The sequence below is a fragment of the Micromesistius poutassou genome (genome assembly GCF_964030765.1).
Source record: "Micromesistius poutassou genome assembly, chromosome: 14".
In the NCBI taxonomy this organism is placed as follows: domain Eukaryota; kingdom Metazoa; phylum Chordata; class Actinopteri; order Gadiformes; family Gadidae; genus Micromesistius; species Micromesistius poutassou.
In genome coordinates, this window is record NC_140284.1 from 18,650,169 (window position 1) to 18,665,999 (window position 15,831).

General features: G+C 46.2%; 1 protein-coding gene across 1 annotated transcript; it reads right to left on the bottom strand.

Moving 5' to 3' along the window:
- Positions 1-3,451: 3,451 nt before the first annotated feature.
- Positions 3,452-15,253, bottom strand: xpo4 (exportin 4; the record flags this gene model as incomplete). Its single annotated transcript, XM_084478502.1, has 7 exons — positions 3,452-3,672; positions 10,290-10,443; positions 11,075-11,191; positions 11,815-11,953; positions 12,334-12,475; positions 12,902-13,007; positions 15,191-15,253. 7 exons carry the CDS (start codon positions 15,251-15,253, stop codon positions 3,512-3,514), a joined length of 882 nt encoding a protein of 293 aa, XP_084334628.1. The 3' UTR covers positions 3,452-3,511.
- Positions 15,254-15,831: the final 578 nt, after the last annotated feature.

Below are 15,831 nucleotides of genomic sequence, written 5' to 3' on the forward strand. Positions count from 1 at the left end.
TCCATCTCTCTCCCTGTATATCACATAACTCACTCTCGCCCTCCCTCCCTCCCTCCCTCTGTAAGATGCATACCTCTCCGTCTCTGCCACGTGTGCTTAAGTCTTTGTTTTTGTGGTAGCACAATGACCGTTATGAGATCAACCAGAGAGCCGTCCAGTGTGTGTGTGTGTGTGTGTGTGTAATTAGAGGGTGATTGCGTGATTTGGATCAACAGAGAGAGAGAAAGGCTAACGAACAAAGTGATTGGTGTCCAGATGACAGACCCGTGGTTCAGGCAGAACCACACATCATCTGGTCCACAACAGAAACCATCCAGTACAGAATTCTCCAGGCTAGAACCATCCAGTGAAGAACCGTGTAGATCTGTACCAGCCACTACAGAATCATCAGAACCAGGACTGGTAATAAACACAGTACATAGCCATGTACAACTCTAAATGTATATTGTATATAGTCTCTCTCTCTCTCTCTCTCTCTCTCTCTCTCTCTCTCTCTCTCTCTCTCTCTCTCTCTCTCTCTCTCTCTCTATCGTCATTGTTTAAAAAGGCACATTCTGTGGATGAACATGTCATGTTACAGTTATGCAGTCATTTAATAAAACCAAATCCTGCGTGCGTGTTTCAGTGCTGTTAACTAGGGTCAATATTCAGGTTCAGGTTCTAATCCGGCAACGGGTCTACTGTAAACACACACACACACACACAGGCAGGCAGACTAATCGCACCCACACACACAGCTGAAGGGCTAGAGAGACAACAGCTGAGACATCAGAGCAACCCTTAAAATAGAGCACAAACACACGCACATTCTCACACACACACACATTTACACAAACACACGGCACAAACATCAACATAATACCGCCTCCAAACCAGTGTGTGTGCGCGTGTGCGTGCGCGCACACACACACACACACACACACACACACACACGAACAGCTGAGGCGATGGCAGGGTCAGAGGCTAACCGGCCAGCGAGGATGAATGGTGAGGACGACAAGGAGACAAATCACACACACACACACACACACACACACAGATTTCTCTGGTTTAAGTTCTGAGAGCAGCCAGCTGCCAACACAGTGCTGGAGCAGGACAGAGTTCTACACCGACACATAAATAACACAACAGACATACTCCAATATACTCCAATGCATACTACGAGTCCAGTATACTCCAATGCTCCCTCTATACTCTCTATACATACTCCAAATCTTCCTCTATAAGACAAACACATTCCCAGTCCCTCATAACCAAACGAATGAAGTAGGACAGACATCGCTGCTCCGTTTATGCCACGAAAGACTGTATTACTGCCAGTTATACCGTCATTAAACATACTAAGGCAACACCACAAACTCGTGTGACTCAAACTCAATCAAAACACACAGACATAGAGCACAAGTGTGTGACTTTTCAGCAGTAAATGCCATGATATATACTCTAAACTATAAACACTGCAAAACAGTTAACAGAGAGAGTTAATTAGAACGTTAAACTGTGTATCGTAGCAACAGCTGCATCAAGCATGTGTTGAGCAGTTCAACCCAACCACTAAAGTAACCACTAGTATCAGGGCTCAGACACCCTCATCACCATTTATACACTAGTATATAACTACACATCTTGCATAAAAGATATATTGCTTCTCTAAACTAGAGCCAAGGTCTGAAGTCATGTATAAATAACATCATTCTAGAGCAGCCTCATTCCTCTATTGTATTCTGTACCCCCAAAGCACCGTCTGTACAGCTTGATAACCCCTTCATCCACACCCACCTAAAATTATACCATTATCATTTTGCGTCAATATAAATGTTGTAGTGGCCGAGGCTTTTAAAATGGGGGAAGCTCAGACAAAAGCCTAAAAGATCCCCCTGTCTGGTTATCACTGCATTACACAACCTCAAGACCTCCAGTCAGTCAGACAGACAGACAGACAGACGGTCACCCTACACTATGTACACTACAGAAGTCATCCTACACCCGTTGAGCCGTAACACTCATAAAACCAGCCCAGCCAGTGCAGTGGAGGGCTTGGCGTCGGGCTGCACTAAGACACTGTGACGTCTAATAAAACACAAATAAAAAGCACAAATAAAAACAGTCATAAAGGACCATTAACAAACACACGCTGCTGGCGCTAGAAAACAGTTTCTAGCAAAACACAGTTCAGCCCCTGAGCCTCAAAGCCAGACACATGATGATGATGAAGCTCAGATCAATAGTGCAGCATTTGGCAGTTGGAAGTGAGGTCAGTGGACCCCTATTTGGCAGCAAGACGGATGGAGGCCAGATCTTTGGAGCACTATTTGGCAGGGATAGATGTTGATGTGAGGAGAAGTGACCGGTTTATTCCAACCTTCTCATCCTCCCTGCCGGCCAAGCCGCCTGCGTTTCCTCTTTAAATACACAACTGTGTGTAAAAATACACAATAAGCAGTATAAATATACACCAACGCCAGTATGAAAACACAGTCACTTTTACAAGCTGCAAGAGAAGAAAACAAAAGCAGCTCACTATAAAAAAATATATAACTCCACTTAATGGCTGCAAAAAAATATATAACTCCACTTAATGGCTGCATGATGAGAACACGAAGATTAAAAACGAATAAGACTATTTAGTGAGTCATGAAAAAGTTGCATTATCTGTTTCAAATTATCCAAATAATTTAAATATATACTTTGCAGATATTTGTGGGTTTTCCATATGTCACACTAGCACTCTCACACTATGGATACAAACTTTTGAAATACATAAGACTGAAATCAGTGATGGACGATTCACACTGCAGGTTGTAAATAATATATTTTTCTTAATGACTGGTAAAAAAACACGGATCATGGATAATACACACTACAGAAGGCAATATAAAAACATTTAGGATAAATGCATAGATAGATTTATAGATGCATGGTAGACAGATTCATGGATTGATAGACAGATACTGGAAACGATGCGGACATCTGTTAAGACCCTGTGGATGCTGCCCACAATAGACCGACATGTACACAGACAGACAGGTTGAAAGGTAGACAGACAGACAAGTAGGTATGCAGACCGATCTGCAGACAGGTATTAAGACAAACAGGTAGACAGGAACACAGACAGAGGGGTAGACAGATAGCTACACAGACAGATGGGTAGGTGGGTAGGTCGGTCAACAGACAGTTGGGCAGGTCGGTCAACAGACAGTTGGGCAGGTAGGTAGGTCGGTCAACAGACAGTTGGGCAGGTAGGTAGGTCGGTCAACAGATAGTTAGGCAGGTAGGTGGGTCGGTCAACAGATAGTTAGGCAGTTAGGCAGGTAGGTAGGTCGGTCAACAGACAGTTAGGTAGGTAGGTAGGTAGGTCGGTCAACAGACAGTTAGGCAGGTAGGTAGGTAGGTCGGTCAACAGACAGTTAGGCAGGTAGGTAGGTCGGTCAACAGACAGTTAGGCAGGTAGGTAGGTCGGTCAACAGACAGATGGTTAGGTAGGTAAGTCAACAGACAGGTAGGTTAGGTACTAGGTACACAGGGAGATGGGGTACACTGGTAGGTAAGGAGGAGGTCTTACGGTGAAGAAGAGGTCCATGACCCGGGTGTCCAGAAGGGCTTCCCTCCACGACTCGGTCGGCTTCAGGGTAACGTTCTGCGTGGACTCCAGCATGGCCATGTAGTGTCTGCCTAGTGCACCACGCAGCATGGAGTTAAAGGCAACCGGGAGGAGGTGGAGACACTAGAGACACGCTAACACACACACACACACACACACACACGTCACCGGGAGGAAGAGGAGGGGACCTAGCCCAAACACATGCAACACACACACACACACAACTAGTACACACCTCGCACAGACACACGGCTAGCACGTACAAACACATAGACACACGCACCTAGCACACAACTAGTACACATCTCTCCCACACAACCACGCACAAGACACAGGAAGCTGTCACAAACCACTTACTTTCTTCCTTTAAGTGTGACTCTCTCTCTCTCTCTCTTCTGATGCTCCGATGTGGCTGCCAATAGTGTCACTACTCTGAAACCTCCATCTCTTGCTCCCTCTTTTTTTTTTTCTCCCGCCTTCCTCTGCCTCCCTCCAGGTCTGTCACTATACAACACAGAACATTTATATCCTCTCTCTCTCTCGCACTCACTCTCTCTCTCTCTTCTCCTGCACTGTAAGGACTAGAGGTCTCTTTCTCTTCCCCTTCTCTTTGTTTTCCACACCAGAAAGACTCTGTGGTCTCTAGTGTCTGCCTTCCAACTTACTGGACACACACACACACTGTATCCCCCCTCTTTCTCTCTGTCTGTCTGTCTGTCTGTCCCCGCCTCTCTCCACCTCTTTCCTTGTCCTCTTGTTCACCCCTCTTGCTCCCACTGGATATATTATTTTTCTCTCATTCAGTCTCTCACCATTGTGAGGAATTGTCTCTAAATGTTTGGAAAAGTCACACTCTGTTTAAATCCCTTCTTTTTTTTTTAAGCTCAGCTCTTAAAATTGCCTTGCCCACTCTCGATCTCCCTTTCTCTATCCACACACTCTTCACTACACTCTCTCTCACTCAGACTTCAAGACTCCTTCCAGACCCACAACCCTCCCTCTGCCCCTCTTAGCCAATCACATCCGTCCTGCTCTCGCCTTGACCACTCAAGGGAGAGCGAGAGACAGACAGACGGGGAGAGAGAGAGACAAGACACACGCAATAACACTAAACTCCCTCCACACATGCAGACAATCACTGCAGCTCATTCTAACACACACATTCAGGAATGTGTATCAAAGTCTTCGTCTGAAAGACACGCAGAGGCCAGTCATTCCACTGAGCAGGGAAGGCAAACACATGTACGTACACACACACACACACCCCTTTGCCACACTAAAGTCATCACTTTACATCACTGTGTGTGTGTGTGTGTGCGTGTGCGTGTGCAAGCGAATTTGCTCAAAGGATTTAAATTTGATAAATGGAGAGAACTGCTTGAAGGTCTTCGAAACAACCCAGGGATGAGGACGACATATTGAGAGAAAGAAAGAAGATATTTAAAACACGCACAGCGGAAACATGTGAATGAAAGACAGGAGCCAGGAGCCGGGCGCGCACACGCACACTCGCACACACACACACACACTTCCTTTGAACCCATGCCAACTTTCTGTACAAGAAATTGTGTCAGTTTCACGTCTGTCTTTCATTCACGCACAAACCTTTTCCGAATTGTTAAATTGTGTCTGTGTGTTACAGTTGTGTGTTACAGTTTCACATTTCCCCGAGCAGTAAATACCTCCCATGTAAACTAGAAGCCTGCTAATTTCTGAATCTGAAGAACCACATCCATAGTGACCGGGCTGATCATCAGGCTCCCTGACAGAGCACCTCTCCAAACCGCTGATTTAACGGGGGATATTTCCATTGGCTACATTACACTAACCTTTATTATAACTACATCATATTAAGTTCCCAATTCTTTCGTGAACAGAGATATTCCTTGGCCTGGCCTCGACATCTGTAATCAACATCTAGCTAGAAGGACCTGATGATAGTCATTCTGACCTCACAGCTGTATACATGCAGCTCACAGTGAGCGCACGCTAACTGAAGGGGACGGAGGGGGACAGAGACGCTTCTGAATACAATGGAATGGAACCCTTTATCTTAAGTCAGAGGTAAATGCTTAGGCTGCATTCAAAATCAGTTAAAACGCTCCCTCGTACACTAACATACTTAATGATCAGACTGCCTATAACCAAGCCACAATCTTTCCCCAGAATATTTACGGCAAGCCTCTCAGTCGAAGTCTCTGAACATGCGCAGTGCCGTGCTAACACAGAATCTCAACTTGTGGATTAGTTAGATAGTGGGCCCCATTGGGGATAACTACATAGCCAGGACAGTGCATAGGCGCTTACTTGTGTTGGACAAAACAATGATAGAGCTATGGGCGCTGCTAAACACCAGTTTGGAATAGAATGAATGTCAATGGCTCTCGCTGACAACTCCAGAATGCGCCTACTCCGGGAGAGGGGTTATAAATCATGGCTGATTTATATCTTGACATAGACAATGTCAACAATTTACCTAGGGTCCTAGTAAACCAGCCAAACCCCTTACATAAAATGAATGAAGCACGTACTAACGTTTAGCAAAGTCAAACTATTGAGGATTGGTGTTGCCCACTAATCACACTCTGTGTGAGTGTGTATACTCTTAGCCGGTGTGCGCGCACACACACGCGCGTATGTGTGTACACGCGTGCCCTCAGGATGAGTAATAGATGTGAGTGATTAGAACATGCGTGTGTGTGTGTGGTCTCTTTTTGAAAGTCTTCACCTGCTGCCATCCCAACACACACACACACACACACACACACACACACACACACACACACACACACACACACACACACACACACACACACACACACACACACACACACACACACACACACACACACAGGCTCCATTGGGCTTGTTAATCCCGCACCTCGTCTGCAGAAGCAGGACCAGCCGATATGTCTCTCCCCCCCCCCCCCCCCCCCCAACCCCAACCCCTCCCTCCCTCATCAGAACGGCGGCGTCGCCGCGGAGACCGTCGCCATGCAGAGGAGCGTGGAGAGGTTTAAACCAGATATCCTGACTTAAGTCCCGCCAGCAGCATGGGCCATGTGGAAAAACAACCCAGGAATGCGCGGGTGCACACACGCACACACACACACACACACACACACACACACACACACACACACACACACACACACACACACACACACACACACACACACACACACACACACACACACACACACACACACACACACACACACAGTCACAGTCCTACTGTTCAGATTCTATTTGTGTGTATGCAGCAATTGCCTGCAGTGAGTGGTCCTCCTCTCGATGAATTACCGCCAGGCTACAGTCGGGTATGCCGGGTCGCGCTCCCTTTAACCAAACAGCCAAAGCCGGCCTGACAGCGCCCGAGCCTCAACGACAAACCCCCCCGTCTGCAGCTATCCATCGCTATCTTCTGGGCACGGCGGCGCTAAAGCCCCCCCTCCTCTATATCGATTAAAGTTTAGGGTAGCTGGTGGGCAAGGCATCTCCACCACCAGCGTGTTTCACATACGCTGGTGTCTCTCTTTAATCTATATGGCGTGACACCTACATTGTTGGAACAGTGGCTGGTCGACTCTAGCGCAGTCGACTCCCAACTGGTCTAGCCTCAGGAGGACCCAGGGTCTGTAAGTCACGGCCGAAAAAAATATATTAAAAAAATAATATTGACCAACATTATATCACAATGTTATACAACAATGCCTCCATGTACTGTCAAAAACATGGAACCAACAAAAAGCTGCAACAATTGGGGCTAAGCTCAATTAAATACCAAGTCATTAAAATAAGAAACAATTATTATAATAAACCTGGGCTTCTTTCTTAGGATTAAGGGCTGGCATATTCACTACGACCCGCTCAAAAAGCCCATTATGGTTGAAATTCAGAAAAGATTGTGGAATTTGGAAAGCGGTTGTAGAAATACTACCAACATTGTATTTCTGATTCCTATAGTTACCCTGCCCAGATGTAACTAGTTTATGCAGCAGTATAACTTTTTATTTTAGCTACTCCGACTTTGATTGCATGCCTTGACATTTCTCTTGTCACTGGAGATGAGAGTGGCCACTAAAAAGGACTAAATGTGAATGAGGAATCTAGGACCCTCTACTGGGTCTGGACCTGCACCAGATCCTCCCCGGCCACAGAGACCACCACCACCCAGCCTCCACCACCAAAACCCCACCGACACAACGCTCCTCCACCACCACCACCACCACCACCACCACCACCTGCACTCTGGAGATAAAAATAGCCTGATGACATCCAAATCTTTAACAATCTCTGCTTTCCCTCAGCTCTAAATATAAAAGCCTTTTCAAACAAAGCAGCGTCTGCCTGGGCCTAAACAACCCCCGAAGAGACGAGGTGACAATTGGACCAAGTTATGCCAGAAGGGGCCTCTCTTGGGACCGGTTGGGTGTCTGCCAACTTGTATCAAAAGTGGTACAACTTTACAAGTATCCACAGCTTTTATCTTGTAATCATTATACTTGTTCTAAGACCTATATACACACACTGTGTGTGTGTGCGCTCGCAGAAATCGGTGTTGTGTGACTGCTTATCAGTACATTGTCCTGTTTGTGTGTTGAGCCACGTCAAAGAAGATTTTCTGTTATGACAGACAATAAAGTTTTTTTTTAAATCTGAATTTGAATCTGAACCTGAACCCATGTCACCCGTTTTGCATTTTGGGGGAGGGGCAGTCCGCGGTAACCATGACAACACAGAGTTACATTGACCCTCACCGAGCAGGTGTCGGTGGTGCCGAGGCTTTCACAGGTCCCTGCCCCCGACTCTGTCTGTCTGTCTGTCTGTCTGTCTGACCACCTGACACCCACGCGCCCCCACCATGACCACCATGACCTCTGCTCCACGCTCACCGCCTGTCCCCCCTGTCCTGACCCCTGGATCAAGAACCAGAGTGCGACCCGCCCCCGCCCCCCCTCCCCCTTGACCCCCGGGCTCATCCCCAGAACTTGACCCCTTGGACCCCACTCTGCCCGCCACCCATACCGCCCGGCCTGACTCTCACTCACTCCATCCCCCGTTCAGCCCCTAGATCCTCCCCCACCCTCTACAGCCTGCCCCCCCCCCCCCCCCCCCCCCCCGTTCAAGCCGGCTGTAGGTGGCGCGCGGGGGGGGGTGGGGGGGGGGAACGCCGCCGGACAAACGCTCGAGGATCAGGGAGCGTGCCTGGTGGGGGGGGGGGGGTGGGGGCAGATGCCCGCATGCCTGGGGGGTGATGGGGTTAAAAAGACTATAAAGAGGCCGCAGAGTGAGAGAATGAGAGTGTGTGCGTGTGTGTGTGTGTCTGGCACACGCTGGCATGTCTTCACACACACACACACACACACACACACGTGGGCATGCTGGGACAGCAGCAGTCCTCCCTGAGGTCCTCATCAATCTGTCCCCCTTTCAGCGTCCACCAAGCGCACACTAGACACGCCATTATGTACATACACACTCATTATAGCCACTCAATACGCACACCCATTATGGAGTCAGACACACACACAGAGGAACCATGGCATCTTTGTATGCACTCATCAAGTGGCCATGTACAGAGGCACGCACACACACACACACACACACACACACACACACACACACACACACACACACACACACACACACACACACACACACACACACACACACACACACACACACACACACACACACACACAGTGGAGCAGGGTTATTAAGGTGCGGAAGGGGGCTTTGGATGTAGGCATGATATCGGAATGGACACGGAGACACCTCTTTGAAAATGATCCATGACCTGTCAAGACACACGCCCTGGACATGCCAAGACGCATAGTGTAGCACTAGCGCGCACATGCGCGCGCACACGCACGCACACACACACACACACACACACACACAGAAGATTAAAGCCACAATGAGCCTGCCTGCGGACCTCACACACACACTGTTGAGTGAGGGGGCAGTGCCAGGGAGTTAATCTGCTGAGGAGGGACGACAGATCCTCATCCAGATTCCACAAACACATGCTAACATCACAGATACAGGCGCCGGCCAATTATATGCGCGCACGCACACACACACACACACACACACACACACACACACACACACACACACACACACACACACACACACACACACACACACACACACACACACACACACACACACACACACACACACACACACACACACACATACCCAAACCCAATCACGTGCAAACACCAAACCACAAACATACACAGACCTAAATAAAAACGCAATGGCAAACTCAGTCACATGTACACATTCCTGAAATGACACACGAATTAGGGATCGACCCATATGGATTATATTGGCCGATATTTGGAGCCGATACTGCTTTTTTACTCCCTCAATTTACATCATAAAAATGAACACAATGATGATAACAAATGTTACAAGTCTCAATTTTAAAAAAGGAACAACAAATATCAACCGGCCATATATCGGCCGATCACTAACACCCCAACACAACAACAACACACACTGCTTAGTACTAAGGTTTTATCAAGATCAAAGCAGCAGCATTGATTTTTACCAACCGATTTTTTTACCATGGGAATAAATGACCCACCACAAATAACATAGGTCTTACTGTGACTCTGAATGGACCGCCTCCTCAGCCAATCAGAAGACATGGGCTTGGGAACAGAAAGGATATGATTGGGCGGCAGGAAGTTCCAGCTGAGCACCTGGTTGGCCAGGGCCAGGTATTTCTGGAAGACGGAGGACATCTGTGCGTTGAGGTTGTCCTGTCGACTGAACTCCTGCAGAACCTCCACGGTCAGCATGAAGATCTGCTTCAGGTCCTCTTCCTGGGGGCCGAGGGCAGAGGTCGGGCGGTGAGGTGTGGCCAGAGCTTAGCTTAGCAGAGAAGCTAACACAGCACGTCACTCGATGACTCGGTAATATGTTTTACATACACTGCAATCTTGTTTCGGCAGTAGCTTTTTTCGGTTGAGTCACCCGTTTTTTTTTTTACGGTAACACACCTCGGTAACACAATCCTTATTGAATGTTTCGGCATTGATTTCCTTGGGTGAATTGATTAGTCGTTATGAAGGGCCCAGGGTTATTGGGGCTCCAGGGTCGTTATGAGGGACCCCGACTTGTCAAGAAGGGCCCCTCACTCGATATGAGGGGCCCAGGGTCATTGTGAGGCGCTGAGATTGGTAAGGAGGGGCCCAGTGTTATCATAAAGGGGTCTTAACGCAGGGTCTTAAAGCGGGACCCCAACTCGTCACGAAGGGCCCCTCACTCATTATGAGGGGCCCGGGGTCATTGTGAGGAGCTCAAAGTGGTATGGAGGGGCCCATGGTCGTCTTGATGGGCCCCGGTTCATTATTGGAGGGGCACTAATTGTTTAGGAGGGGCTCCATGTGGTTACGAGGGGCCCTTATGGGTTACAAGGGGCCCGTGGCCGTTATGAGTGTTGTCGTCGTCTACCTGGAAGACTCTCTTGCAGCTGCCGTGGAACTCCATGCTAAGCCCAATGCTGCTGGTTTTACTGGAGCTGGAGAACTCCCCCAGTAAGGCCATGAGGATGGAGCAGGCCAGCGTCTGCTGCAGGGGGGGGGGGGCCAATACAAGCATGTTAAATATATACAACAACGCTAAACACAGACACACACACACAAATTTATAGATAGATGTATAGACATAACTAGACATGACATACATATGTACCTAGATAGAACATATTACAAACGTGTGATAAATTAGTCATACGTTGTCTCGGATATGTTGATAGACACAATGTAACATTTTTGGCATGTTGAGAAAGGAGGGCTGGAGATTCTGCCCCCGTCGTATACTCCTCCTCTGGTCAACACATCAGAGACCAAAGACGTGTCATAGACTTTAACCGTAGACTGTGTGAAGGTTTTAACAACAGCTTCCCACATAGCTGCTGCTCTGCTGCCCTCTAGTTGCCCTCTAGGAAGGCGACAATACTGGCTTGAGGAGAACACTTGAAACACCTGATGAAGTCAGTAAGTAACATGAAGTTAGTAAGTTTAAAATAGTTTTTCCAATTAAAGGCTTGATTTGCTTTTTGATAAGTAATTTTGGGTCCTCCTCTCTTCGCAAAAACACACACAAAACAATAATAATCAATGTGGGCTGCAGCTACACTAAGAACATCCTTATTGAGTAGTAGTACTGCAGTATTAGTAGTGAGTACTTACTATGGTGGGGTTTCCGGAGGTGATGAGCTGGCCCACCTCGTGGAAGATACTCTTACAGTTGATGGATTTATCTAGAGTGCCTCTCTTCACGATGACGGCCACCGCAAGCAACACCTGCTCTCTCACATACTTCTGGAGACTGTCGCACGCCCCAGGGGGGAGAGGGGCGAGAGACAGAGAGAGAGATAAAGCGCAGGGAGTAAGAGGACGTAGAGAGCAAGAAGAGGAGAGGCCGAGAGGAAAAGAGAGAAAGGAGAAAGAGAAGGAGAGAATGAGATTGGTATATGTACTATAAAAAGGAGTATGGTAACTCAAAATACGAGTATACAAGTATTTACACTTTCAATCGAATTTGGTCCGCTGCTCGAGCAAGGCATGTGTAACAAGGCAGACCCCAGATATTTTTTTACAAAGGGCAGGGGGTGGTTATCGTACAAGCAACCCTTCGAATGGCTCACAGCTCACAGCTTCTCCAAAACACACAAACACGCGGCTGGTGGGGGGGGGGGGGGGTCGTACTTGGGTCTCTGCAGGACGTAGGTGAGTAGGAAGGTGCGCAGAGACTCAATGCTGCTCTTCTCCAGCAGCACCCACTCCCGGACCACCGCCTCCATCACGGCCGTAGCTGCCTGGAACAGGACGTAGTCCACCTTACTGGTCTCTGGAGGAGGGCGGGACCAAGAGCAGAGGCAGAAGCAGGGGTCAGGAGGAGGAGGAGGAGGAGCAGCAGGAGAACAGCAAACCGGGGAGGAGACAGAGAGAGACACCGAGAGATACACAGGGAGGAGGTGGGGGGGGGGGGGGGGGGATTTCTTTATACAATTAATGGCAATTAATTGACAAGCCAAATCACAATGTTCACACGTTGCTGCAATATCAGTCTTAGTCAAGTACTTTTTCACTGCAGATACAATATTAGATTTTTATTCTATCTTTCAGTATTCACATTTTATCCAATTATTTAGACTTATTTGACTTATAAGGGGCTTCTACTCTTTGGGCAGAATTGAATGGAGAGATGATGAAACACGTGCTGTGTCCATAAGGATCCGTGTGTGTGAGCAGACTGGAGACGTGTGCTTCGTACCGAGGATGTGTTTGCAGACGGCGAAGGGAGACTTGGACTTCCGGAAGGACAGGAAGATGTGCTCTGCATGCTGCCGCTGCTCTGGACTCACCATGGAGGGAGGGGCCTTGGGGAGGGATGACAGACATTCATTTCAGACTCTACAATCAGCACTGCTCTTGCTGACACACAGACACACATTTCCAACACATATGCACAATTGCACACTGTTGTACATTATTAATCCATTATTTGTATTTTTCTTTATTGTATTTTGCACTACTGTTGTGTTATTTGCACTATCGTCTTTGCTGCTGTAACCCTGCGAATTTCCCCACTGTGGGACTAATAAAGGATGATCTTATCTTATCTAATTTGTAATTATTATTAACTTGTTAAGCATTGGTGCTCAGTGAAGCCTATTTAATGGATGGAGAGAGAGAAACAGCGAGAGTGGGAGGGATTTACTAGATTTCACTGTTTGTACACCATTACGGTTTTTATTGTGTTGTATTTTCTGAATGTTTTATTATTTATATACAGAAGCCACTTGAAGATAGGTAGAAACACGTGTGATGAAGGCAACATGCAAAAGATTCTAAGACTCTAAAAGCTCAGTTATAGTATGCTCGCTTTAAAAATCTATCAATAATACATTTTTTTTAATTTTTCATCGATCCCTAATGGACTGTACATATTCAACCTTTCAATAATCCAATTACTGTAAACAACCACAGAGAACGTACCCGGCACACAATTGCAAGAGAAGTGCAATATACTTTCTTATCTATAAATTGAGCCAATATCACTATATATATATATGGAGTAGCAACACAACAAGACAGTCAGACCAACACAGTATCTAAAATATTACATTATATTATTACTAACTCTGAATTTCATTGTACTGTGTATAATGACAATAAAGGCTTTCTATTCTATTCTACTATTACAATACTTCCACAAACAATCAACAATATAAAACACACAACACAAAACAACAATATAAAACACTGATATTTCTGATATTATATTATATTTTCACCTGTAAACTGAAAGACCATATTGAGACCAAAATAGCTACGAAACAAAAGTAGTAACAACAGTTAACTTGGATTTAACCACAGAATTAAGTTCCATCATCATAGCTTATTAAACTGTAATGATCAACATATGTCCATAGTGATCCCACTCCAGTATCCAATGTGCTAATCACAGTACAGTGGTTTCCTTATGCTCAACTGGGCATGTTAGCCATTAGCCATGAAAAAGGTTCCCATTGTAATAACACAAGATAATAAAATGTTATTGGTGTTTAGCATGGAATGTTTACTCTGTGGTAAGACGCCATTAGGTAAAGAACGCTCCCATCAAATCAAAATATCTCTGTCTCTCACTACTAAAGCTGGCATGACAAACCAGACGAGCAAGCAGCATGTTGTATTAAGTTCACTTGAGTCAACACAACGTGCAGCTGGACTGTGTGAGCTAAACAGACAATGCTAGTGTCCACGTGACAATAGTTCAGTCACCCACAATGTTATTCATCATCAGGGTTGAAACTTAAACTCTGGTTTGAGTACTAAATGTATGGCATCTATTGTCGATCGTCTTTTCTATCAATATCGCTCAACACAGACTACCAGTTGAGCAGCATGGTTATATAATGTATGGTTATGTGCTGTAATAGTATTATGTAAACAAACTAATTTACTCATGGCATGGCTTTGTGAAAGGGGAGGCAAGTCGTGGGTTAAAGAACAACTGCATTGAACTGAATTTACAGATATGGACGTTGTTGGCTGGTCTATGATAATAACATTTTAGTAACGGTGTATAAATGTAGTCTTGGGTGTGCGTTACACGGACAGCAGAGAGCGGGGAACACACTCGGATCCTGGTGGAAAGTGAGGGATCCCCAGGATCAATAAAGTCATCGGAACCACTCAACAGCGTGCTGCATACAGACATGAAGCCTGCCTAGGTCCACGCTATCACTACACTCTGTATGACCGCACTGGCCAAGTTTCGCACTGGTGAAGACACACGCGTGCTTAATATGAAGTTTCGGCACACCTGTCGACCTTCTGAAAGTTTCTCGCTGGGTGTTTATGATAAAGGAGATGCGTTAACTGTGTTTTTTGGGGGGGGATGGAGAGTGAAGCACTGCGCCACGCATCCCTATCCCCTTCCTCTAAATGTGTGTCTCTGGGCTTTTTCTGGCTCACTCGTCGCATCGAAGTTCACTCTGAAAACAAAGCCCAATGCATGTTGAGTATCCAGGGTTAGAAACGAGGGTTGTTTTCTCACCATTAAAACTTTGGCAGCGCTTTCCAGCTGTGTGATGACTTCTGGTGGACCGGGGGCCGCCATGATGCTCGCTCTGTGCTCAGTGACGCGCCCTGCGCTGCATTGTGGGATGACGCGCCACCCCGCCAATCCACCATGTGGATCGGATGGATGGTCCCCGAGTCCCTTTCAAAGTAGTATTTTATATTTTATTATATTTGACCTTTTAATACACCTCTGGATTTTGTTAGTGTGGTCTTTCTACTTCTTTCTACTTGTATTTTAGATTTAAAAACGTATTTTACCCTTATATTTCATCATTACTTTAATATTGTATATTTAACTTTTTAATACACCTCTGGATATTACTAGTATTCCTATATGAATACCGGATGTATGGAGAGGGATAAAAATGTGCATACGAAAATGTAAAAAGTATGCATAAAATCAAGTTAAGGGGGGGGGGTCAAATTCTGCAAAGGTATTTGCAGGTCAAGGTTTTACCCCCCCCAAAATTATTTTATATAAGCATTAGATAATATGTTGGCATCTTTATTATTCAACTAAAATGTTTGTTCATAAAAATAAGCAGATATTTTAAATTAACAAATATGCAGAAGTGTTGGGGCAAAAGCAAGAAATGACCACAAGTCAAATTTGGT